Consider the following 26,973-nt stretch of genomic DNA (forward strand, 5'->3'; position numbering starts at 1 on the left):
GTGTCCTGCACACATGTCTCCTTCACACATGTTTCCTTCACACATGTGTCCTTCACACTCGTGTCCTTCACACATGTGTCCTTCACACCCGTGTCCTTCACACATGTGTCCTTCACACATGTGTCCTTCACACCCGTGTCCTTCACACATGTGTCCTTCACACCCGTGTCCTTCACACATGTGTCCTTCACACCCGTGTCCTTCACACATGTGTCCTTCACACCCGTGTCCTTCACACCCGTGTCCTTCACACCCGTGTACTTCACACACGTGTCCTTCACACCCGTGTCCTTCACACATGTGTCCTTCACACCCGTGTCCTTCACACCCGTGTCCTTCACACATGTGTCCTTCACACCCGTGTCCTTCACACTCGTGTCCTTCACACCTGTGTCCTTCACACCCATGTCCTTCACACCCGTGTCCTTCACACCCGTGTCCTTCACACATGTGTCCTTCACACCCGTGTCCTTCACACCCGTGTCCTTCTGTTGGAAATTTCCAACACTGACACATCATTGTTGTATTATTAATAATTATTACTAAATCTACTAATCATTGTAGTAATTAAAATTAACCAAACGTAGATTTCACATGTACTAATAATTACATCTGTACAATAAGGCTAGAATTCTTACGTCATCAGACGCCAGTATGGCGTCAGATTCCATTATAATAAACACAACTATATCCAGTGTGTCTGAGAATTGAGTTTGATTCTCTATAAAACAACGGTGTTCTGTGTGATAATTATTTACAGATAAACTGATCCCCAACTAATGCCACATAGAGCGTTTATAGTTATAACTGTTATCTGGTAATAAATTTAACGTAGCGCGTGAATGCCCTGGAGAGACTTTAATTCCTCTCCATTGCTTGTTTACCATCGTAAAACGGGCGAATAATATTATTTAACTCCTCTGAATAATAAACCCGTCCTTATCCGAGCATTTCAGTCACAACTGCGAGAGATGATATTATTCGTAGTTAATAATTTGTGTAGCAAATGCGGGACGCGGAGCGGGGAGAGAGAGACGCTATTACCCAAGCCACCAGGGTGGACGCCACCAAGAGCGCAAGACGAAAGTCGCCACTGTGAGGTGTGAAGAACCTTTGCAGACAACAACTTAGCTGGTGTCAGTGTCACTTTATACCTCGTTTTGAATTGTCAAGAGGTTTAATTTGACATTCAGCCAGAAACCTGTTAATTTTGTTCCATGTAGCACAACGTGACTGGCCAGAGAAGCGCGTCAACATCTAGGCTAGGCTCGACACCACGTGTTCGTTACAACGACGCCTGAACCTAGGACGCGAACTTCGGCAAGCCTTAACTTACACAGTGCCCTATTAGCTAAGTACCTTTATTCCCATTTGATGCATCATTTTGGAGGGGGTTATAGCTGGGTTGCTTGTCGTCACGCAGAGCGACTATAAAAAACCACAGGTTATTATCTGTCTCCATTCTCTAATTTAATTTTCTTGAACATAGATGTCTAGCAGCTTAATATGTTGCTACTGACTATAATTTGATTTGCAGCGTGTGTGAAGAATTCCCCGAGCTGTCATTTCCCGTGTTAATCATCTCCCAGTGTTCCATGATGAGTTCAGGAGATTCCGAGGATGAGTCATAACCGATGTCTTGGAAAACGTCTTCAAGCTAAGACCCTTTCCGTATTCCTTAAATTACATTATCTGTAGTATTATTCATGCGGAGCACTGTTTTTGGATTGACATGTGTTTATTATAATTATTAATTTCTCATGTTCATAATCTATGTTCTTATTGGTGACAAATACAATGATTCTATAATTGGTCATAGGATTAGATTATTGCATAATGAACTGGTGCACGAACCACACTAGTTCCTGGACATATATGAAGTTCCAGTAATAACCCCCCAATGTAGGTGTTTGAGGCTTTGATTCAGTTAAATTATACAGCCCATTAATTATATAAGTGATCATATTCTCTAGTATTTTATCCATAGTTACAGGTTCATCTAAGGATTTTCTAATGATCATATTTTCTTAGTTTCCCTCTTTACTATAAAAGCGGGTGGTCCTTCGTAATAGAATTTCTTTACATTAATAATTTAAATAAATAGAGTCAAGCCCCAAATGTCCCACATTATGGTCCTTATCGAACCGGATAAACATAAATTATAATTATAAATACTAATTATTAATAACTAATCCTTGTGTGATGTAATCTAGACTAACCATTTAATTAATTGTGTATGCGAACAGCGTAACACGTAAGTTAGTCTAAGTCACACCAATTCATTGCTACTTTCACCTCATGTACAAGGTAGCACTAGTGGGACACAGTTAATTGCCCACAACACTTAGGCCTACACTTCATACTGAAGTAAGAATCTTTAGGTCACCAGGAGCAACAGCTCATAACTTTTATAACAATTCCACACTAACACCTGCGTTAGAGTGGCCTCACCATCTAACCATTATATACTTAGGTGGTAATGACATCCATCCTACTCGTCATCCAGCTGAGGTGATCAAGCACCTTAAAGCCATAATTTCTTCTTTCAAGCTCATCAGTAATTCGGTAGTATTCACATTAGTGGAACCTCGCCAACCAAGTCAAGATAATCGTTGGGGAGTAACCCCAGAATACTACCAGAGAGTTGCTAAGTACATAAATTTCAGGCTGAAAAAACGAGTGAGATTGGATGCCACTTATATCCAATTTACAGCCAGACCTTATAGACAAAACCTGACCAGAGATGGTGTACACTTGTCAGGTGAGTCTAGGTTGCATGTGGTTGACAAGTTGATCAACACCATCAACTATCACAAACGGCTGTGGCTGGCAAGCCAAACTTAACTGTACATAATTGTTTGCACTTGTGTGTGTAAGTACACCCTTATAAAAACAAAAAACCCAAAAATACAGCACAATTATATTCACCTTACTGCACCACAATAATCTTTACCAATCTTATTAGGTAGAATTTAGGCTGAGATTGTGCTGAATTTGGTACAAGCCCAGACTAAATAAATTTATAGTTCTTAGGTAGGAATTATCACGACTAGATTTAAGCTAGTCACTAGTGTATGTATTATGCTATTTGTGCTGACCCTAAACAGGGTGGGATTAAACTTTGAGATAACTCTGATTGGAGTGTCTCCATAATATTTCTCTTGTACTCATTATTTTGTATGTATCTATTTTATGTATTGCTGGATGATCCCCATTACCTCTGATGGTGATATAGAAGAGCTAACCGGACGAGAACTAATGGTGAAGTTCAGACAATGCACAAAATAACTAGCTACTTGTTGTTAGGTAGGTACATTTAACCTTAAGTGAGGTAGAGTATAAATTAGCCACATTAAATTAGGCTACATTTAATGTTACTTATCCACTAATGAACAAGTACCCAAGCTTCATTAGTAATACATATACTAATCCCATGAAGTTTGGACCCAAGCCCAACATGGCTACTCCTGAGCAATTAAGGAAAACCTATATTGGCCTTAAAGGTCATTTGACCAGATTAATTAACAAGGCTGAGGGCTTATCTAAAGATACTCCCATTGACTCTTATCACTTAGAGACATCAGTAAGAATAGCTGAACTGAAATTTGATCAAGTTAGATCTACCAGTCAGTCTTATATTACTCTACTGAATACTACGGAAACTGATCCTGATGAAGTAAGTCAAATTGTAGACGATATCTCCCAGTATGAAGATGAGACTCAAGATATACTTTACATGCTATCTAAACTAGCGAAACAATCTAAATCCAATACCAGTAACACAGGGTCTCAATTCAGTAACCAACTACCAGAGGTTCGTTTACCTACTTTAGACTTACCTACATTTTCAGGATTAGATACAGAAAATTGGGACAATTTTTGGACTTCATTTGAAGTTCATATACATAAGAAACCGTCTCTTGACAAGGTTTCTAAATTCTCATACCTACTTAGTCTTCTCAAAGGAGAGGCTAAAAAGGTCATACATAACCTAACTCTCGATGAGAGTAATTATGAGGAAGCTATACAACTTTTGAAGTTGAACTATTGCAACAAAGAGTTAAGTATAGCTACCCTCTATTACCAATTACTAGATCTGAATGCACCAAATAGTAGACCAGAGTCACTTCAAAGCTTCAGACTAGAAGTAGAGTCTCTAGTAAAGGCCTTAGGTACTAAAGTTGATATACCAGCTTCAGAATGGTCAATCAAGTTACTTTTGCAGAGGAAATTACCTCGAAATGTCTTAACAGAGCTCTGCTCACACTATAATACCGAGTTTCTCACTCTTGACCAAATATTCGAGGGACTGAGAATAACGGTTAACAGGTTGAAGACCCATGATAAAATTAAACCTGAGTCTAAACCAACTAATACTGACACTTCAGTCATACCCAAACCGACTTTGAATAAGTCTAGTGAATATAAATCCAAGACTACTTCCTCCACTGGGAAAAGAAGTGGAAATGTAGGTACTTATTCGGTGTCTCCTTCTGAGATAACCAATGACTTGTCTACTAAAGAGACCAAGTCAACTAACCAGAGAAGGTGTCTGTTTTGTAATCAAGGACATGCCACCTACCAATGCTCTGTTTATCCTACTTATAATACTAGGATTAAAAGGTTGCAAGAAATACACAAGTGCACCAAGTGCATGGGCTCTCATGATCCCAAAAAATGTGTAGTGCAGCTACGTTCCTGCAATAGATGCAACCAAGGTGTACATCACTATGCCTTATGTAGAAAATCTTCTACACCAACCATGACCACTGGGGAGAATTCCACAAATTCTACCACAGTGCAATATTGCAAAGTGCATCAAGAAAATAAATGTACTTGCTACTGAGTCAGGCAATAATACCACTCTGCCTACAGCTCAACTTAGACTAATAAACCGAAGATCTAGAGTTAACACTAGAGGTCTTTTTGATCAAGGATCACAGAAAACCTTCATTACACAACAGTTAGTAGAGCAGTTAAATTTAAAACCTGCCAAAAGTGTGAGGTTAAATATTTCTGGTTTCTTGACGAATAGTGGACCTCGTGAATACAAAGTAGTTAAGGTATTAGTGAGACTTGGATCTTCCACTAGTCCAATACAAGCGGTAGTAGTAGATAAACTTCCTACAGACCTGCAGGTCACAGGATTAGCTCGCACTGCGAGACATCTTAAACGAAACCGCATGAGGCTAGCAGATTATAAAATAAATTCTGACTGCCTCACTGATGTTGGAATACTTATAGGCACGGATCATTATTACAAATTTATAACTGGATGCACCAGACAACACGGAATGAATTTGTTGTCGTCTGCTGGAGGCAAATTGCTTACGGGACCGGTGCTTTTCCGACAAAATCCAGCGTCAACAAACCAACAATCTAATAACATAATAGTGGCGTGACTAGGCTTGGAACAGTCACCCCTACGTTTCAGAGAAATGTCTGAAAATATTGAGTCTGATCCACCTGTACATCGTTTGTGGGATTTAGACACTTTAGGCATTATCCCTGAACAACCAAGCCCTGATGATATGTGGACTTACCAGCAATATCTGGATACAGTTGTCTATGAAAATAAACAATATTGGGTAAGACTCCCATGGAAGTTGAATCATCCACAACTTCCAGTTAATTATTTTATGGCAGCCTCACAATTGCAGTCTCAATTAGCACGACTATAGAAGCAGCCAGACAAACTGAACATGTATCATCAACTCATCCAACAAGAACTTAACAGCAAATTTAATGAAGTTGTTGATAACGATGACCGAAAAATAGGTCATTATTTACCTCATCACGCTGTGGTGAAAGACTCATTGACAACACCTATTCGTATTGTCTTTAACTGCAGTGCTAAGGTAAAGCCCAGCAGTGTGTCTTTAAATGAATGTCTCCAAACGGGACCTAGCCTAACACAAAGGCTACATGATGTGCTGTTACGATTTCGCACTGGTATTTTCGCCTATACTGCTGATATCATCAAAGCTTTCCTCTGAGTAGGTTTGCAGGAGGAAGATCGTAACTACACAAAGTTCCTCTGGATTAAGGACCCACTGGATCCTAACAGTGATATCATCACATATCGTTTTGCCTCAGTATTATTCGGAGCTACGTCCTCACAGTTTCTTTTGCAAGCAACATTAGACACACATTTGAGGAAATCAAATAGCCCTTATAAGGCAGACATTAGCGACAACTTGTATGTCGACAATTTCCAGGGAACAACTAATGATCAAACAAATTTGGTAGAAATCTACCATGAGGCTAACCGTGAGCTATTAGGAGCCAATATGCCACTACAGTCATGGGCCTCAAATAATGAATTACTCAACCAGGTAATCGAGAAAGAATTTCCAGGTTATCAGGTGCCCAATCAATTAAAGGTTCTAGGCGTGGAATGGAACACAAGTACTGACGAGATGAATGTCAAGTCAGTACAAACCGATAACTCAACCCTTACCATGAGAACATTGCTCTCATTTGTCAGTCAACCATTTGACCCTTTAGGCTTACTTAGTCCTATATTAATAAGGGGCAAACTCCTAATGCAGGAGTGCTGGCAAAAACATATGGGATGGAATGATCCGTTACCAAGTGAGTTACAAGCTAAATGGCAGATACTCTCAACGGATTTTAATCAGTTAGGTGTTTTGAAATTTCCTCGTAATGCTTCAGGATCAAACTTGCCCACAAATTTGCACGTTTTCTGCGATGCCTCTGGCAAAGCATATGGCGCTGTAGCCTACTTAGTTAATAGTGCACAATCAATTTTGCTCACATCTAAAGCAAGAGTTGCTCCCATTAAGAAGAGATCTTTACCTCAAATGGAGTTGACTGCATTGCTGGTGGGAGTAAGATTGGCTCATTGCCTGACAAAGACACTCAATAATATCCACTTTGGTGAGATTGTCGTGTGGTCAGACAACGAGGCAGTCTTACAATGGGTAAGAAACAACAACAACAAGACTCCCTACGTCAGTAATCGTGTTAGGGAAATTCATGAGTTATCTGCTGGATATAAATTCAGACATGTTCCTACTAAGGACAATCCTGCAGATTATTTATCTCGAGGATTAACGATAAAACAACTTATCAAGTCTTCGCTGTGGTTCAATGGACCTTCATGGCTTGTTGGTGGTCAGTGGCCCAAACAAAAGCCACAAGTCATAGTGACCAATATCACCACTCCCATGAAAGAACCAGAACCTCAACGAATCTTAGCCATTGATCCTCACAATTATTCTAACTTAAGTAAGTTATTAAGAGTGACTGCACATGTGTTTGACTTTCTTGCTAAGATAGGAATTCGACATAAGTTTCCCAATCCTATCCTCTACTGGATCAAACGTGCACAACAAGAGACATATGGAAGCGAATATGAAAATCTTCCAGATAAATTAACTAAGTCTCTAGGTATCTGGTATGATGCCAACACTCATAATATACTAAGATGTGGAGGACGTTTGCTTCATGCAAAATTTGATCTGGACACAAAGAATCCAATTCTACTACCTCGTCACCACATCATCACTAAACTTCTTGTTTTACATCACCATCAATATGGTACTTTACATGGTGGAGTGTTAGATACTCTCACCGACCTTAGACAAAGGTACTGGCTTCCTCAAGGTCGTCAGACAGTCAAGTCAATAATTAAATTCTGTGTAATCTGTAAAAGATACGATGCTAGAGTATGTCCTTACCCAGGACCTCCACCACTCCCTGAAGAAAGAGTGGTTCATCTTCGTCCCTTTGAAACCACTGGTGTTGATTACACAGGAGCCTTACTTCTCACTGGCAACCCAGATAAGATACCAGTGAAAGCATACATTTGTGTCTTTACGTGTGCTACAACCAGAGGCGTACATTTAGAAGTGACTTCAGATATGAGTGCTGAAGCCTTCCTCCAGGCCTTCCGCAGATATGCTGCTCGCAGATCTTGTCCCAAACTAATGATATCGGACAATGGTTCCAATTTTGTGGCAGGAGAAGCCTGTCTGCGAGAAGTCTGGAATCACCCAGAAGTACAGTCAGTCCAGCAGAGACGACAATGTCACTGGAAATTTATAGCACCAAGAGCCCCTTGGCAAGGTGGGTTCTATGAGCGAATGATAGGCACAGTCAAGAAGTGTTTAAGAAAAACCTTACACAGACAAAAGGTCAGTTACTCCGAACTCCAAACCATTGTTGTGGAAATCGAGGCGCGAGTCAATAACCGCCCATTAACATACCTGTCTGATGATTTCTCCCAGAGAGAGCCTCTGAGTCCCTCACACTTGATACATGGAGGTCTACTGAGCCCTCTCATCCCTTTAGCCGAAGAGGACCCCGTAGACCCGTCACATGTAACCAGAGGTGACTTGGTGGAAAGCTACCAGCATCTCTCAAGGGTTATTAACAGGTGGAATGAGGTGTGGACTCGAGAGTACCTCACTGCTCTACGAGAGTACCACTACGGAGCTTCGAGTCCTTACAATAAAGTACAGCTTAAACCAGGGGACCTAGTACTAGTCGACAGTGATGGACCAAGGTCAGAGTGGCCCATAGGCAAAATTGTTGCCATTCATCCAGATCATCAAGGTGTCCTGAGGGTAGTGAAAGTTTTATGCCGAGGCAACACTACTCTAAAAACTTTAGAGAAGCTGGTTCCTCTCGAATTGGCTGAACGAGAGTATCAGCCAGAACTAGCTTCCCCAGTAGTTTCCGAGGACAGTAATTCTGATCCTCCGAGCAACCGCCCCACTAGAGCTGCTGCTCAACAATTTAAGCGGAAACTGCAAGCCTATTACAGCTCTGACCAAGAGTAAATCCCTTTACATCCAATTTAGATAACCATGATGATACTGTGGTGAGGTGTCAAGCAACAAACCATTACAAGTCACTATGACCCAGGACATTCTCATCACCGTGGATTCTGTTGTTTGAATTGTGTGATTTAAATCTTTAATTGTTGTATAGGCTATAAATAACATTATTTATCTGGAGTATCTGAGAGTTTGCAGACTTTGAGATTTTGTAACATACACATTACATGTCATAGCGACACCAGTCCCAGAGTCTATTGTAAGCTTTCTTAATTATCAACTTTAGGTAATTCTTAATAACATGTTCCATTTAACATGAAATCAGCAAGACTTAAGTTTCTTGTATGTCCTTGACAAATACGGGACATTCGTTATGTGTGTACTAACATACTAATATACTAATATTAATATTAACTTCGGGATGGGTGTGTCAGTACTTCACATTACACTGCGACCCTAAAATTCTCCCCCCGGAGTTATGTTGGAAATTTCCAACACTGACACAACATTGTTGTATTATTATTAATTATTACTAAATCTACTAATCATTGTAGTAATTAAAATTAACCAAACGTAGAGTTCACATGTACTAATAATTACATCTGTACAATAAGGCTAGAATACTTACGTCACCAGACGCCAGTATGGCGTCAGATTCCATTATAATAAACACAACTATATCCAGTGTGTCTGAGAATTGAGTTTGACTCTCTATAAAACAACGGTGTTCTGTGTGATAATTATTTACAGATAAACTGATCCCCAACTAATGCCAAATAGAGCGTTTATAGTTATAACTGTTATCTGGTAATAAATTTAACGTCACGCGTGAATGCCCTGGAGAGACTTTAATTCCTCTCCATTGCTTGTTTACCATCGTAAAACGGGCGAATAATATTATTTAACTCCTCTGAATAATAAACCCGTCCTTATCCGAGCATTTCAATCACAACTGCAAGAGATGATATTATTCGTAGTTAATAATTTGTGTAGCAAATGCGGGACGCGGAGCGGGGAGAGAGAGACGCCATTACCCAAGCCACCAGGGTGGACGCCACCAAGAGCGCAAGACGAAAGTCGCCACTGTGAGGTGTGAAGAACCTTTGCAGACAACAACTTAGCTGGTGTCAGTGTCACTTTATACGTCGTGTTGAATTGTCAAGAGGTTTAATTTGACATTCAGCCAGGAACCTGTTAATTTTGTTCCGTGTAGCACAACGTGACCGGCCAGAAAAGCGCGTCAACATCTAGGCTAGGCTCGACACCACGTGTTCGTTACAACGACGCCTGAACCTAGGACGCGAACTTCGGCAAGCCTTAACTTACACAGTGCCCTATTAGCTAAGTACCTTTATTCCCATTTGATGCATCATTTTGGAGGGGGTTATAGCTGGGTAGCTTGTCGTCACGCAGAGCGACTATAAAAAACCACAGGTTATTATCTGTCTCCATTCTCTAATTTAATTTTCTTGAACATAGATGTCTAGCAGCTTAATATGTTGCTACTGACTATAATTTGATTTGCAGCGTGTGTGAAGAATTCCCCGAGCTGTCATTTCCCGTGTTAATCATCTCCCAGTGTTCCATGATGAGTTCAGGATATTCCGAGGATGAGTCATAACCGATGTCTTGGAAAACGTCTTCAAGCTAAGACCCTTTCCGTATTCCTTAAATTACATTATCTGTAGTATTAATCATGCGGAGCACTGTTTTTGGATTGACATGTGTTTATTATAATTATTAATTTCTCATGTTCATAATCTATGTTCTTATTGGTGACAAATACAATGATTCTATAATTGGTCATAGGATTAGATTATTGCATAATGAACTGGTGCACGAACCACACTAGTTCCTGGACATATATGAAGTTCCAGTAATAACCCCCCAATGTAGGTGTTTGAGGCTTTGATTCAGTTAAATTATACAGCCCATTAATTATATAAGTGATCATATTCTCTAGTATTTTATCCATAGTTACTGGTTCATCGAGGGATTTTCTAATGATCATATTTTCTTAGTTTCCCTCTTTACTATAAAAGCGGGTGGGCCTTCGTAATAGAATTTCTTTACATTAATAACTTAAATAAATAGAGTCAAGCCTTAAATGTCCCACACCTTCACACCCGTGTCCTTCACACTCGTGTCCTTCACACAAGTGTCCTTCACACTCGTGTCCTTTACACATGTGTCCTTCACACTCGTGTCCTTCACACCCGTGTCCTTCATACCCGTGTCCTTCACACATGTGTCCTTCACACCCGTGTCCTTCACACCCGTGTCCTTCACACCCGTGTCCTTCACACATGTGTCCTTCACACATGTGTCCTTCACACCAGTGTCCTTCACACCCGTGTCCTTCACACCCGTGTCCTTCACACCCGTGTCCTTCACACATGTGTCCTTCACACATGTGTCCTTCACACATGTGTCCTTCACACATGTGTCCTTCACAATCGTGTCTTTCACACCCGTGTCCTTCACACCCGTGTCCTTCACACATGTGTCATTCACACCCGTGTCCTTCACACTCGTGTCCTTCACACCCGTGTCCTTCACACCCGTGTCCTTCACACTCGTGTCCTTCACACATGTGTCCTTCACACCCGTGTCCTTCACACTCGTGTCCTTCACACCCGTGTCCTTCACACATGTGTCCTTCACACCCGTGTCCTTCACACCCGTGTCCTTCACACTCGTGTCCTTCACACCCGTGTCCTTCACACATGTGTCCTTCACACCCGTGTCCTTCACACCCGTGTCCTTCACACACACATGTGTCCTTAACACCCGTGTCCTTCACACTCGTGTCCTTCACACATGTGTCCTTCACACTCGTGTCCTTCACACATGTGTCCTTCACACCCGTGCCCTTCACACCCGTGTCCTTCACACTCGTGTCCTTCACACATGTGTCCTTCACACCCGTGTCCTTCACACATGTGTCCTTCACACCCGTGTCATTCACACATGTGTCCTTCACACCCGTGTCCTTCACACATGTGTCCTCCACACACGTGTCCTTCACACCCGTGTCCTTCACACACCCGTGTCATTCACACATGTGTCCTTCACACATGTGTCTTTCACACATGTGTCCTTCACACCCGTGTCCTTCACACCCGTGTCATTCACACATGTGTCCTTCACACCCGTGTCCTTCACAACCGTGTCCTTCACACCCGTGTCCTTCACACCCGTGTCCTTCACACTCGTGTCCTTCACACCCGTGTCCTTCACACCCGTGTCCTTCACACTCGTGTCTTTCACACATGTGTCCTTCACACCCGTGTCCTTCACACCCGTGTCCTTCACACCCGTGTCCTTCACACTTGTGTCCTTCACACATGTGTCCTTCACACCCGTGTCCTTCACACTCGTGTCCTTCACACATGTGTCCTTCACACCCGTGTCCTTCACACCCGTGTCCTTCACACCCGTGTCCTTCACACATGTGTCCTTCATACATGTGTCCTTCACACCCGTGTCCTTCACACCCGTGTCCTTCACACCCGTGTCCTTCACACATGTGTCCTTCACACTCGTGTCCTTCACACCCGTGTCCTTCACACCCGTGTCCTTCACATATGTGTCCTTCACACCCGTGTCCTTAACACCCGTGTCATTCACACATGTGTCCTTCACACCCGTGTCCTTCACAGCCGTGTCCTTCACACATGTGTCCTTCTCACCCGTGTCCTTCACACCCGTGTCCTTCACACCCGTGTCCTTCACACTCGTGTCCTTCACACAAGTGTCCTTCACACTCGTGTCCTTTACACATGTGTCCTTCACACTCGTGTCCTTCACACCCGTGTCCTTCATACCCGTGTCCTTCACACATGTGTCCTTCACACCCGTGTCCTTCACACCCGTGTCCTTCACACCCGTGTCCTTCACACATGTGTCCTTCACACATGTGTCCTTCACACCCGTGTCCTTCACACCCGTGTCCTTCACACCCGTGTCCTTCACACCCGTGTCCTTCACACATGTGTCCTTCACACATGTGTCCTTCACACATGTGTCCTTCACACATGTGTCCTTCACAATCGTGTCTTTCACACCCGTGTCCTTCACACCCGTGTCCTTCACACATGTGTCATTCACACCCGTGTCCTTCACACTCGTGTCCTTCACACCCGTGTCCTTCACACCCGTGTCCTTCACACTCGTGTCCTTCACACATGTGTCCTTCACACCCGTGTCCTTCACACTCGTGTCCTTCACACCCGTGTCCTTCACACATGTGTCCTTCACACCCGTGTCCTTCACACCCGTGTCCTTTACACTCGTGTCCTTCACACCCGTGTCCTTCACACATGTGTCCTTCACACCCGTGTCCTTCACACCCGTGTCCTTCACACCCGTGTCCTTCACACACACATGTGTCCTTAACACCCGTGTCCTTCACACTCGTGTCCTTCACACATGTGTCCTTCACACTCGTGTCCTTCACACATGTGTCCTTCACACCCGTGCCCTTCACACCCGTGTCCTTCACACTCGTGTCCTTCACACATGTGTCCTTCACACCCGTGTCCTTCACACATGTGTCCTTCACACCCGCGTCATTCACACATGTGTCCTTCACACCCGTGTCCTTCACACATGTGTCCTCCACACACGTGTCCTTCACACCCGTGTCCTTCACACACCCGTGTCATTCACACATGTGTCCTTCACACATGTGTCTTTCACACATGTGTCCTTCACACCCGTGTCCTTCACACCCGTGTCATTCACACATGTGTCCTTCACACCCGTGTCCTTCACAACCGTGTCCTTCACACCCGTGTCCTTCACCCCCGTGTCCTTCACACTCGTGTCCTTCACACCCGTGTCCTTCACACCCGTGTCCTTCACACTCGTGTCTTTCACACATGTCCTTCACACCCGTGTCCTTCACACCCGTGTCCTTCACGCCCGTGTCCTTCACACTTGTGTCCTTCACACATGTGTCCTTCACACCCGTGTCCTTCACACTCGTGTCCTTCACACATGTGTCCTTCACACCCGTGTCCTTCACACCCGTGTCCTTCACACCCGTGTCCTTCACACATGTGTCCTTCATACATGTGTCCTTCACACCCGTGTCCTTCACACCCGTGTCCTTCACACATGTGTCCTTCACACTCGTGTCCTTCACACCCGTGTCCTTCACACCCGTGTCCTTCACATATGTGTCCTTCACACCCGTGTCCTTAACACCCGTGTCATTCACACATGTGTCCTTCACACCCGTGTCCTTCACAGCCGTGTCCTTCACACATGTGTCCTTCTCACCCGTGTCCTTCACACCCGTGTCCTTCACACCCGTGTCCTTCACACTCGTGTCCTTCACACATGTGTCCTTCACACCCGTGTCCTTCACACTCGTGTCCTTCACACATGTGTCCTTCACACCCGTGTCCTTCACACTTGTGTCCTTCACACCCGTGTCCTTCACACATGTGTCCTTCACACATGTGTCCTTCACACCCGTGTCCTTCACACCCGTGTCCTTCACACATGTGTCCTTCACACCCGTGTCCTTCACACCCGTGTCCTTCACACATGTGTCCTTCACACATGTGTCCTTCACACCCTTGTCCTTCACACATGTGTCCTTTACACTCGTATCCTTCACACATGTGTCCTTCACACCCGTGTCCTTCACACCCGTGTCCTTCACACATGTGTCCTTCACACATGTGTCCTTCACACCCGTGTCCTTAACACATGTGTCCTTTACACTCGTATCCTTCACACATGTGTCCTTCACACTCGTGTCCTTCACACATGTGTCTTTCACACCCGTGTCCTTCACACATGTGTCCTTCACACCCGTGTCCTTCACACATGTGTCCTTTACACATGTGTCCTTCACACCCGTGTCCTTCACACCCATGTCCTTCATACATGTGTCCTTCACACATGTGTCTTTCACACATGTGTCCTTCACACCCGTGTCCTTCACACATGTGTCCTTCACACCCGTGTCCTTCACACATGTGTCCTTCACACATGTGTCATTCACACATGTGTCCTTCACACCCGTGTCCTTCACACTCGTGTCCTTCACACATGTGTCCTTCACACATGTGTCCTTCACACCCGTGTCCTTCACACATGTGTCCTTCACACATGTGTCCTTCACACATGTGTCCTTCACACCCGTGTCCTTCACACCCGTGTCCTTTACACTCGTGTCCTTCACACCCGTGTCCTTCACACATGTGTCCTTCACACCCGTGTCCTTCACACCCGTGTCCTTCACAACCGTGTCCTTCACACACACATGTGTCCTTAACACCCGTGTCCTTCACACTCGTGTCCTTCACACATGTGTCCTTCACACTCGTGTCCTTCACACATGTGTCCTTCACACCCGTGCCCTTCACACCCGTGTCCTTCACACTCGTGTCCTTCACACATGTGTCTTTCACACCCGTGTCCTTCACACATGTGTCCTTCACACCCGTGTCATTCACACATGTGTCCTTCACACCCGTGTCCTTCACACATGTGTCCTCCACACACGTGTCCTTCACACCCGTGTCCTTCACACACCCGTGTCATTCACACATGTGTCCTTCACACATGTGTCTTTCACACATGTGTCCTTCACACCCGTGTCCTTCACACCCGTGTCATTCACACATGTGTCCTTCACACCCGTGTCCTTCACAACCGTGTCCTTCACACCCGTGTCCTTCACACCCGTGTCCTTCACACTCGTGTCCTTCACACCCGTGTCCTTCACTCCCGTGTCCTTCACACCCGTGTCCTTCACACCCGTGTCCTTCACACTTGTGTCCTTCACACATGTGTCCTTCACACCCGTGTCCTTCACACTCGTGTCCTTCACACATGTGTCCTTCACACCCGTGTCCTTCACACCCGTGTCCTTCACACCCGTGTCCTTCACACATGTGTCCTTCATACATGTGTCCTTCACACCCGTGTCCTTCACACCCGTGTCCTTCACACCCGTGTCCTTCACACATGTGTCCTTCACACTCGTGTCCTTCACACCCGTGTCCTTCACACCCGTGTCCTTCACATATGTGTCCTTCACACCCGTGTCCTTAACACCCGTGTCATTCACACATGTGTCCTTCACACCCGTGTCCTTCACAGCCGTGTCCTTCACACATGTGTCCTCACCCGTGTCCTTCACACCCGTGTCCTTCACACCCGTGTCCTTCACACTCGTGTCCTTCACACATGTGTCCTTCACACCCGTGTCCTTCACACTCGTGTCCTTCACACATGTGTCCTTCACACCCGTGTCCTTCACACTTGTGTCCTTCACACCCGTGTCCTTCACACATGTGTCCTTCACACATGTGTCCTTCACACCCGTGTCCTTCACACCCGTGTCCTTCACACATGTGTCCTTCACACCCGTGTCCTTCACACCCGTGTCCTTCACACATGTGTCCTTCACACATGTGTCCTTCACACCCGTGTCCTTCACACATGTGTCCTTTACACTCGTATCCTTCACACATGTGTCCTTCACACCCGTGTCCTTCACACCCGTGTCCTTCACACATGTGTCCTTCACACATGTGTCCTTCACACCCGTGTCCTTCACACATGTGTCCTTTACACTCGTATCCTTCACACATGTGTCCTTCACACTCGTGTCCTTCACACATGTGTCTTTCACACCCGTGTCCTTCACACATGTGTCCTTCACACCCGTGTCCTTCACACATGTGTCCTTTACACATGTGTCCTTCACACCCGTGTCCTTCACACCCATGTCCTTCATACATGTGTCCTTCACACATGTGTCTTTCACACATGTGTCCTTCACACCCGTGTCCTTCACACCCGTGTCCTTCACACATGTGTCCTTCACACATGTGTCATTCACACATGTGTCCTTCACACCCGTGTCCTTCACACTCGTGTCCTTCACACATGTGTCCTTCACACATGTGTCCTTCACACCCGTGTCCTTCACACATGTGTCCTTCACACATGTGTCCTTCACACATGTGTCCTTCACACCCGTGTCCTTCACACATGTGTCCTTCACACCCGTGTCCTTCACACATGTGTCCTTCACACATGTGACCTTCACACATGTGTCCTTCACTCCCGTGTCCTCCACACATGTGTCCTTCACACATGTGTCATTCACACATGTGTCCTTCACACCCGTGTCCTTCACACTCGTGTCCTTCACACCCGTGTCCTTCAAACTCGTGTCCTTCACACTCGTGTCCTTCACACCCGTGTCCTTCACACTCGTGTCCTTCACACCCGTGTCCTTCACACCCGTGTCCTTCACACATGTGTCCTTCACACCCATGTCCTTCACACCCGTGTCCTTCACACCCGTGTCCTTCACACTCGTGTCCTTCACACATGTGTCCTTCACACCCGTGTCCTTCACAACCGTGTCCTTCACACCCATGTCCTTCACACCCGTGTCCTTCACACCCGTGTCCTTCACACATGTGTCCTTCACACATGTGTCCTTCACACCCGTGTCCTTCACACATGTGTCCTTCACACATGTGTCCTTCACACATGTGTCCTTCACACCCGTGTCCTTCACACATGTGTCCTTCACACATGTGTCATTCACACATGTGTCATTCACACATGTGTCCTTCACACCCGTGTCCTTCACACTCGTGTCCTTCACACCCGTGTCCTTCACACTCGTGTCGTTCATACTCGTGTCCTTCACACCCGTGTCCTTCACACTCGTGTCCTTCACACCCGTGTCCTTCACAACCGTGTCCTTCACACATGTGTCCTTCACAACCGTGTCCTTCACACATGTGTCCTTCACACCCGTGTCCTTCACACCCGTGTCCTTCACACCCGTGTCCTTCACACTCGTGTCCTTCACACATGTGTCCTTCATACCCGTGTCCTTCACACCCGTGTCCTTCACACCCGTGTCCTTCACACCCGTGTCCTTGACACCCGTGTCCTTCACACTCGTGTCCTTCACACCCGTGTCCTTCACACCCGTGTCCTTCACACCCGTGTCCTTCACACCCGTGTCCTTCACACTCGTGTCCTTCACACCGGTGTCCTTCACACCCGTGTCCTTCACACCCGTGTCCTTCACACATGTGTCCTTCACACATGTGTCCTTCACACCCGTGTCCTTCACACTCGTGTCCTTCACACCCGTGTCCTTCACACCCGTGTCGTTCACACCCGTGTCCTTCACACTCGTGTCCTTCACACTCGTGTCCTTCACACTCGTGTCCTTCACACCCGTGTCCTTCACACCCGTGTCCTTCACACATGTGTCCTTCACACCCGTGTCCTTCACACATGTGTCCTTCACACTCGTGTCCTTCACACATGTGCCCTTCACACCCGTGTCCTTCACACATGTTTCCTTCAAACATGTGTCCTTCACACCCGTGTCCTTCACACATGTGTCCTTCACACTCGTGTCCTTCACACATGTGTCCTTCACACCCGTGTCCTTCACACATGTGTCCTTCACACTCGTGTCCTTCACACCCGTGTCCTTCACACATGTGTCCTTCACACCCGTGTCGTTTACACCCGTGTCCTTCACACCCGTGTCCTTCACACCCGTGTCCTTCACACATGTGTCCTTCGCACCCGTGTCCTTCACACATGTGTCCTTCACACTCGTGTCCTTCACACCCGTGTCCTTCACACCCGTGTCCTTCACACCCGTGTCCTTCACATATGTGTCCTTCACACATGTGTCCTTCACACATGTGTCCTTCACACCCGTGTCCTTCACACATGTGTCCTTCACACTCGTGTCCTTCACACCCGTGTCCTTCACACATGTGTCCTAAACACCCGTGTCCTTCACACCCGTGTCCTTCACACATGTGTCCTAAACACCCGTGTCCTTCACACGTGTGTCCTTCACACGTGTCCTAAACACCCGTGTCCTTCACACCTGTATCCTTCACACCCGTGTCCTTCACACATGTGTCCTTGATACCCGTGTCCTTCACACATGTGTCCTTCACACCCGTGTCCTTCACACCCGTGTCCTTCACACATGTGTCCTTCACACCCGTGTCCTTCACACATGTGTCCTTCACACCCGTGTCCTTCACACCCGTGTCCTTCACACCCGTGTCCTTCACACCCGTGTCTTTCACACCCGTGTCCTTCACACCCGTGTCCTTCACACCCGTGACCTTCACACCCGTGTCCTTCACACCCGTGTCCTTCACACCCGTGTCCTTCACACTAGGTGTCCTTCACACATGTGTCCTTCACACCCGTGTCCTTCACACATGTGTCCTTCACACCCGTGTCCTTCACACCCGTGTCCTTCACACCCGTGTCCTTCACACTAGGTGTCCTTCACACATGTGCCCTTCACACCCGTGTCCTTCACACATGTGTCCTTCACACATGTGTCCTTCACACCCGTGTCCTTCACACTCGTGTCCTTCACACCCGTGTCCTTCACACCCGTGTCGTTCACACCCGTGTCCTTCACACTCGTGTCCTTCACACTCGTGTCCTTCACACTCGTGTCCTTCACACCCGTGTCCTTCACACCCGTGTCCTTCACACATGTGTCCTTCACACCCGTGTCCTTCACACATGTGTCCTTCACACTCGTGTCCTTCACACATGTGCCCTTCACACCCGTGTCCTTCACACATGTTTCCTTCAAACATGTGTCCTTCACACCCGTGTCCTTCACACATGTGTCCTTCACACTCGTGTCCTTCACACATGTGTCCTTCACACCCGTGTCCTTCACACATGTGTCCTTCACACTCGTGTCCTTCACACCCGTGTCCTTCACACATGTGTCCTTCACACCCGTGTCGTTTACACCCGTGTCCTTCACACCCGTGTCCTTCACACCCGTGTCCTTCACACATGTGTCCTTCGCACCCGTGTCCTTCACACATGTGTCCTTCACACTCGTGTCCTTCACACCCGTGTCCTTCACACCCGTGTCCTTCACACCCGTGTCCTTCACATATGTGTCCTTCACACATGTGTCCTTCACACATGTGTCCTTCACACCCGTGTCCTTCACACATGTGTCCTTCACACTCGTGTCCTTCACACCCGTGTCCTTCACACATGTGTCCTAAACACCCGTGTCCTTCACACCCGTGTCCTTCACACATGTGTCCTAAACACCCGTGTCCTTCACACGTGTGTCCTTCACACGTGTCCTAAACACCCGTGTCCTTCACACCTGTATCCTTCACACCCGTGTCCTTCACACATGTGTCCTTGATACCCGTGTCCTTCACACATGTGTCCTTCACACCCGTGTCCTTCACACCCGTGTCCTTCACACATGTGTCCTTCACACCCGTGTCCTTCACACATGTGTCCTTCACACCCGTGTCCTTCACACCCGTGTCCTTCACACCCGTGTCCTTCACACCCGTGTCTTTCACACCCGTGTCCTTCACACCCGTGTCCTTCACACCCGTGACCTTCACACCCGTGTCCTTCACACCCGTGTCCTTCACACCCGTGTCCTTCACACTAGGTGTCCTTCACACATGTGTCCTTCACACCCGTGTCCTTCACACATGTGTCCTTCACACCCGTGTCCTTCACACCCGTGTCCTTCACACCCGTGTCCTTCACACTAGGTGTCCTTCACACATGTGCCCTTCACACCCGTGTCCTTCACACATGTGTCCTTCACACCCGTGTCCTTTACACTCGTGTCCTTCACACCCGTGTCCTTCACACATGTGTCCTTCACACATGTGTCCTTCACACATGTGTCCTTCACACCCGTGTCCTTCACACTCGTTTCCTTCACACCCGTGTGCTTCACACCCGTGTCCTTCACACCCATGTCCTTCACACATGTGTCCTTCACAGTGTGTCCTTCACACATGTGTCCTTCACACCCGTGTCCTTCACACATGTGTCCTTCACACATGTGTCCTTCACACCCGTGTCCTTCACACTCGTGTCCTTCACACTCGTGTCCTTCACACATGTGTCCTTCACACCCGTGTCGTTCACACTCGTGTCCTTCACACATGTGTCGTTCACACATGTGTCCTTCACACTCGTGTCCTTCACACCCGTGTCCTTCACACATGTGTCCTTCACACCCGTGTCATTCACACCCGTGTCCTTCACACCCGTGTCCTTCACACCCGTGTCCTTCACACTTGTGTCCTTCACACCCGTGTGGTTTCTTCCGTGTCCTTCACACATGTGTCCTTCACACATGTGTCCTTCACACCCGTGTCCTTCACACATGTGTCGTTCACACTCGTGGCCTTCACACTCGTGTCCTTCACACCCGTGTCCTTCACACATGTGTCCTTCACAACCGTGTCCTTCACACTCGTGTCCTTCACACCCGTGTCCTTCACACCAGTGTCCTTCACACTCGTGTCCTTCACACATGTGTCCTTCACACTCGTGTCCTTCACACCCGTGTCCTTCACACATGTGTCCTTCACACCCGTGTCCTTCACACCCGTGTCCTTCACACCCGTGTCCTTCACACCCGTGTCCTTCACACTCGTGTCCTTCACACCCGTGTGGTTTCTTCCGTGTCCTTCACACATGTGTCCTTCACACCCGTGTCCTTCACACATGTGTCGTTCACACTCGTGGCCTTCACACTCGTGTCCTTCACACCCGTGTCCTTCACACGTCACTTTCCATAACTTGCTACTCCCTTCAGCTGTAATACTGTACTATTGTCTCTCGTTGTGTTTGTAATAGTTGACTGATGCTCCTTTCCTCGTTGTCTAATATTAACCCACCCTCAAGCTTCCTTTTTTGTTTATTTGTTTTTGTAAAAATGTTATGGGCAGGTGGTGACGCCGCCTGCTCCGGCCGGTGTGACGTTGGTGTTCTGGCTCGAGTGGTGGGCTCAGGTGTCGTGTGCATGGCGTTTATCAATTTAATTTTTCTATAATATTTCAGGAGGAACTAAATAAAATGTTGTGGTTCACTATTTGGAAACTATTAAGTAATTTTCTAATTACCTTTACCGCAGTTATGACTGATGATTTGGAGTGGTGGTGGGCGTGGTCGGGGGCTGCGGGCGGGGCGTGGGCGGCGATGGTGTGTGTGGTGGTAGTGGTCGGCAGCGTCGTCAATGCAGCAGTCTTGGTGCACTGGGTCACCTCCCGCCCCTCTCACCAGTCTCCAGCAGTTGCTCTGCATGTTACCGACCTCTTCCTGTGTATTCTCGCCGCCCCTCTCAGGTACGCCCACGCACCGCCCATTCCTTCCCCTGAAGCCTCCAATATCAGCGTCATGGAAACGGCCATTTCCTCGACCAACTTGACACTGGAAGCACCAAACTTATTGTCTCAACAAGGACATGATATTGGTTTGGACATTCCGATATTTAGTGCTAATATCAGCTTGGACAGCCCCTTGCCTGAAGCCATCACCAGACTGAACAACCCTACACCTGACAACAGCATCAGCATGGCGGTCAACGCTAATGCTAACCTGAGTAACCGTATATTTGCCGTCAACACCATTCTCACCGACATTATGCTGAATACCATCACCGAAACATTAGCGGAAGATGCGCCTGAAGCTATTACAGGTGGCGGCAGGCTGGCCCAGGCGGCTGTGGTGTGTGTGTCTGGCGTCACTACACGTGGTGGTGGTGGTGGCCATACACCGCGTTGCACTGCTTCTGCGGTGCTCCTCCACCATACCCCTCGCCCCCAGGCTAGCGTCACCAGTACTGGTGTTGACAGTGGCGGTTGTTGGTGCAGCATCACTGGTGGGAGGGCTGCATGCCACAGGTAACTTCACAAGAAGCCTGCCACTGCTGGGTGTGGCTCAGCTACCTCCAGAGGGATCGCGTCCTCCAGCCCTGGTGGTGGGCTTCCTGTCCTACGTGGTGGGTTTATGTGGCATCACTTCCCTCTGTTATATTGTGATTATTGCTGCTCTCGTGTATCAGGGGAGAGGGAGGGAGGTGCCAGTCCCGACCGTGGTCCACCAGCCCTCCTGCAACAGTCTCAACAATGCAGTTCCTTCGCCGTCCGAGGCTGAGATAGTGACGCAAGGTTACGCACACGAGAGGGCGGTACGGGCATGTATGACGGTAGTGTCCGTGCTGGTGACATTGGTAGTATGCTGGGCCGTGCCTGTCACCCTGTCACTCTATGCCCTCGTGAATGATGCCTCCATGACGCCCGCCCTTAATTACAGTGACGCCCTTCTTCTGCTCTCTGGTCTCATTCATCCATTCGTGTACGGAGAAGGCTGGGCGGCCATGTCGGCGTGCGTGGCGGGGCTGCGTCACGGGGCCTCTACTGCAGCTTACCGACTGAGAGTAACACAACGAACAAGAACAAGGGTTCGAGCCACGGACCTCCAGCGGGGAGGTGGAGGCACGCGAGGGCAGGGGAGGTGCTGCTGCTGCTGGCCCTGTACCTCACACCCTCCACCACCTCACACTCAACCCTTATCCCAGACCGCCTGCACCTTCGTCAACAGCTTCCCACTCAAGTGCGCTCTCCCTCTACCAGACATTGAGCAGTGATGCCTTGCTACCAGACACTGAACAGTGATGCCTCACTACCAGACACTGAACAGTGATGCCTCACTACCAGACACTGAGCAGTGATGCCTCACTACCAGACACTGAGCAGTGATGCCTCCCCTCATATGGATATAAATAGGAGCTGCCTCGTATGGGCCAATAGGCCTTCTGCGGTTACCGTCATTCACAAGTTCTCACCAATCTAGTCAAAACACCCGGCCTCTACAGTGTATAATTGTAATGTATGACTATCCAGCACGTACAGTGTTCATACCGTCACCATGTGCTGTTTCTAATACAGTTCCCCCCCCCCCCCAGGGGTACAGTTAGTTTAGTTCATTTATAATGCACCCCATACCCATCTTGTGGGCGGTAGTGGAAAGGGTTACATGATGGGCTCAGGGACGAGCCCGTTGTTGATGTGATGATGTGCATTAAATTTTGTAACCAGCTTGTGAACGATTGTAGTGCTTGTGAGCTCTTCGAGAAAGACTGTCATAGAGATCTTCACTCTCTTACGTTTTCCAACAAATATATTTGTGTGCAACTGGGTTCTCCAGCTTGTTTCTCGTGACTTAAAATACGATCTCGATTGAATATGGAAACTGCCCTTAGATGTGCCTTAGCCAAAGCTGTTCCCCGGGCTCACATAGTCTGGTAGATCAAACATAGCATCATCCATATTCATTGATTCCCTTTGCAGTTGAGGCCTTATTAGTAATATTTTAAAACAACTTATGAGAATAACTGTAAATTTTAATTAAATTTTGCTGCAGTCTATGTCTGAAATATTTTCCAAACATTGTTAATTACGTACATTAGCCTTGAAATGAATGGTTCAAAACCACAGGTGAAGATTGTGAAATTTTGTTTTCAATTGCTGTTTATATGTATGGGAACACGTACATTACTACATGGTTATGTAGGTACCTATTTATTCATGTTATTTATAAATGAACACAACTGAATAATTTTTTTACATATTTTTGTAGTGTCAATACATGAAAACATGGATGTCATTAATATACTGCTCAAAGTGCAGGGAAAATGTTGAAAACACATATTATTATCTGTTCGTATTAATTTTATGTAAATGTCCATTGTCAACTTGTACAATATCTAGTATATTCTTAGCTTTATAAATTTTATACATACAGTTAGTATACACAAATAATGGGAATAAATTGTTAATTTTGTGTTCTTTATTTATATTCTTTTCGAAAGAGTAATTCAAATTCAAATGTTTATTTAGGTAAAATACAAACATACAAGGCGTGATACAATAATTGATGAATTTATAGTAAACATGGAAAAAAGATAGTTTACACACACACACGCACACACACGAGATAGAAAAGCAAGTCCAAGGGAAAGGCTTCAAATAAAGAACGGGCTAATATAAATGAGAATCCAGAATCCTCGGAGGAACTAGTGGGCTCAACTGCCTCCACACGCGAATCAGATGAGGCAACCCCCGAAGCTGCCCGAGCCACAGCCTGAGGTAAACCCTGCCTTGACTCAGAAACCCTCAGACACTTAGGGGCCAAAGGAAGGGCGAACCACGCCCGAAGGGAAAGGAAGAGGAGGTCCAGACGGAGCCAAGGAAAAATTTACAACACTTATCAGGGTCCCTAAAAACCAACAAGTTCATCTCTGGGGTATCCAACCGGCACACAATCTAGACCGCTATACAACCTAGAAAACCTAACACACAAAGCAGTCGCTGCCTGATAAGCTCTAACCTCATTGGAAGGACCGGAAAGAAGAACCACACGGGGAAATGAAACCCCCATTTGACTCGGGGTCGAAGTGCCACCGACCCAATGCCAAAACTATTAAATTTGAAAATCCACCTGGAAAAAAACTTCAAGGCAAATGGGGGGACATTTGACAAGCCTCCGGCTTCCTGTTCTCGCCAAGGCCACTAGAGTATTAGTGGCCCCTCAGCTTGTTGCCCGAAACGCTATGCGTATCAGTGGCTTTAGGTATTGTATGTACTAGTGCTATCTATAAATCCAACATTATGTTTGTAACTCATCTTCTATGTATGTACTTTTATCTGAATAAACATTTGAATTTGAATTTAGGTAAATTTGGGGAATCAAACTGAGATTCAAATAATGAATAAACTAGGGGGACCTTCGACAAGCCGCAGGTTTCCTGTCCTCGTCGAAGTCACTAAAGAGATGAATTAATTATATAATGGCCCTCAGGTAAATTCAGGTAAATGTCTGTTGGTGTTGTTGGTTGAAGAGCGACGACTATCGAGGGATCGGATGCGCCCAAGGTAAATGACTATCATGCGCTTATCTTTAATCATTTGTTTAGTTGTTTACATTATTCATTTTATTTATATATTACATAGTAGATACTATTTATGTCATAATGTTCTATTACTTTTATGTTTTTTTTAATATTATTTAATAAAACATATACTACAATTATTATGTTATGTAATTATATTTATAAATGGTATATTATTATAAATGTATATTATATATATATATATATATATATATATATTTTATTAAATATGACCGAAAAAGTAAGATTAATAATTCTAACACGAATTTTCTCAATCTTTCGTACATTATGCTTCACTGTTGGAGGTAAATCAAAAATCACTTCTCCAAAATTCATTTTTATTTCTAGTCTGACGCGACACGGGCGCGTTTCGTAAAACTTATTACATTTTCAAAGACTTCACAAATACACAACTGATTAGAACTTGCGTTTCCCTGATTTTATATCTACATTTGAGTGAGGTGGGAAGGGTGATGTGGCATTACATTTGAGTGAGGTGGGAAGGATGATGTGGCATTAGAGGATATTAATAGGGTATTAAAAGTATCAACACAAGACAGAACACGAAACAATGGATATTGAATAGAAGTGTTTGTAGAAAGCCTATTGGTCCATATTTCTTGATGCTTCTATATTGGAGCGGAGTCTTGAGGTGGGTAGAATATAGTTGTGCAATAATTGGCTGTTGATTGCTGGTGTTGACTTCTTGATGTGTAGTGCCTCGCAAACGTCAAGCCGCCTGCTATCGCTGTATCTATCGATGATTTCTGTGTTGTTTACTAGGATTTCTCTGGCGATGGTTTGGTTATGGGAAGAGATTATATGTTCCTTAATGGAGCCCTGTTGTTTATGCATCGTTAAACGCCTAGAAAGAGATGTTGTTGTCTTGCCTATATACTGGGTTTTTTGGAGCTTACAGTCCCCAAGTGGGCATTTGAAGGCATAGACGACGTTAGTCTCTTTTAAAGCGTTCTGTTTCGTGTCTGGAGAGTTTCTCATGAGTAGGCTGGCCGTTTTTCTGGTTTTATAGTAAATCGTCAGTTGTATCCTCTGATTTTTGTCTGTAGGGATAACGTTTCTATTAACAATATCTTTCAGGACCCTTTCCTCTGTTTTATGAGCTGTGGAAAAGAAGTTCCTGTAAAATAGTCTAATAGGGGGTATAGGTGTTGTGTTAGTTGTCTCTTCGGAGGTTGCATGGCTTTTCACTTTCCTTCTTATGATGTCTTCGATGAAACCATTGGAGAAGCCGTTATTGACTAGAACCTGCCTTACCCTACAGAGTTCTTCGTCGACTTGCTTCCATTCTGAGCTGTGGCTGAGAGCACGGTCGACGTATGCGTTAACAACACTCCTCTTGTACCTGTCAGGGCAGTCGCT

General features: G+C 46.1%; 2 protein-coding genes across 2 annotated transcripts in view; one reads left to right on the forward strand and one right to left on the reverse strand.

Moving 5' to 3' along the window:
* LOC138359866 (serine-rich adhesin for platelets-like) overlaps positions 1-17,481 on the reverse strand; it is a 35,173-nt gene extending 17,692 nt beyond the window's left edge. Inside the window, exons 1-4 of the mRNA XM_069319605.1 lie at positions 17,317-17,481; positions 16,522-16,635; positions 16,222-16,440; positions 14,359-14,607 (exon numbers count right to left, since the gene is read on the reverse strand). Of these exons, the coding sequence (XP_069175706.1) occupies positions 14,359-14,607; positions 16,222-16,440; positions 16,522-16,635; positions 17,317-17,481 (747 nt within the window). The remainder of the gene's footprint in view (positions 1-14,358; positions 14,608-16,221; positions 16,441-16,521; positions 16,636-17,316) is intronic.
* A 4,295-nt stretch (positions 17,482-21,776) lies between these two features.
* LOC138359867 (uncharacterized) lies at positions 21,777-24,205 on the forward strand. The gene is made up of 2 exons (XM_069319611.1): positions 21,777-22,248; positions 22,349-24,205. Exons 1-2 carry the CDS (start codon positions 21,777-21,779, stop codon positions 23,287-23,289), a joined length of 1,413 nt encoding a protein of 470 aa, XP_069175712.1. The 3' UTR covers positions 23,290-24,205.
* The last annotated feature ends 2,768 nt before the right edge of the window (positions 24,206-26,973 follow it).

Source organism: Procambarus clarkii, chromosome 8 (assembly GCF_040958095.1).
Source record: "Procambarus clarkii isolate CNS0578487 chromosome 8, FALCON_Pclarkii_2.0, whole genome shotgun sequence".
Classification (NCBI taxonomy): domain Eukaryota; kingdom Metazoa; phylum Arthropoda; class Malacostraca; order Decapoda; family Cambaridae; genus Procambarus; species Procambarus clarkii.

Bases quoted from the DNA above. Each gene is read 5' to 3' on its own strand.
- LOC138359867 (XM_069319611.1), top strand. From the start codon at position 21,777: ATGACTGATGATTTGGAGTGGTGGTGGGCGTGGTCGGGGGCTGCGGGC. The intron at 22,249-22,348 runs GTATATTTGCCG...AGGTGGCGGCAG, and splicing joins TAATGCTAACCTGAGTAACC to GCTGGCCCAGGCGGCTGTGG.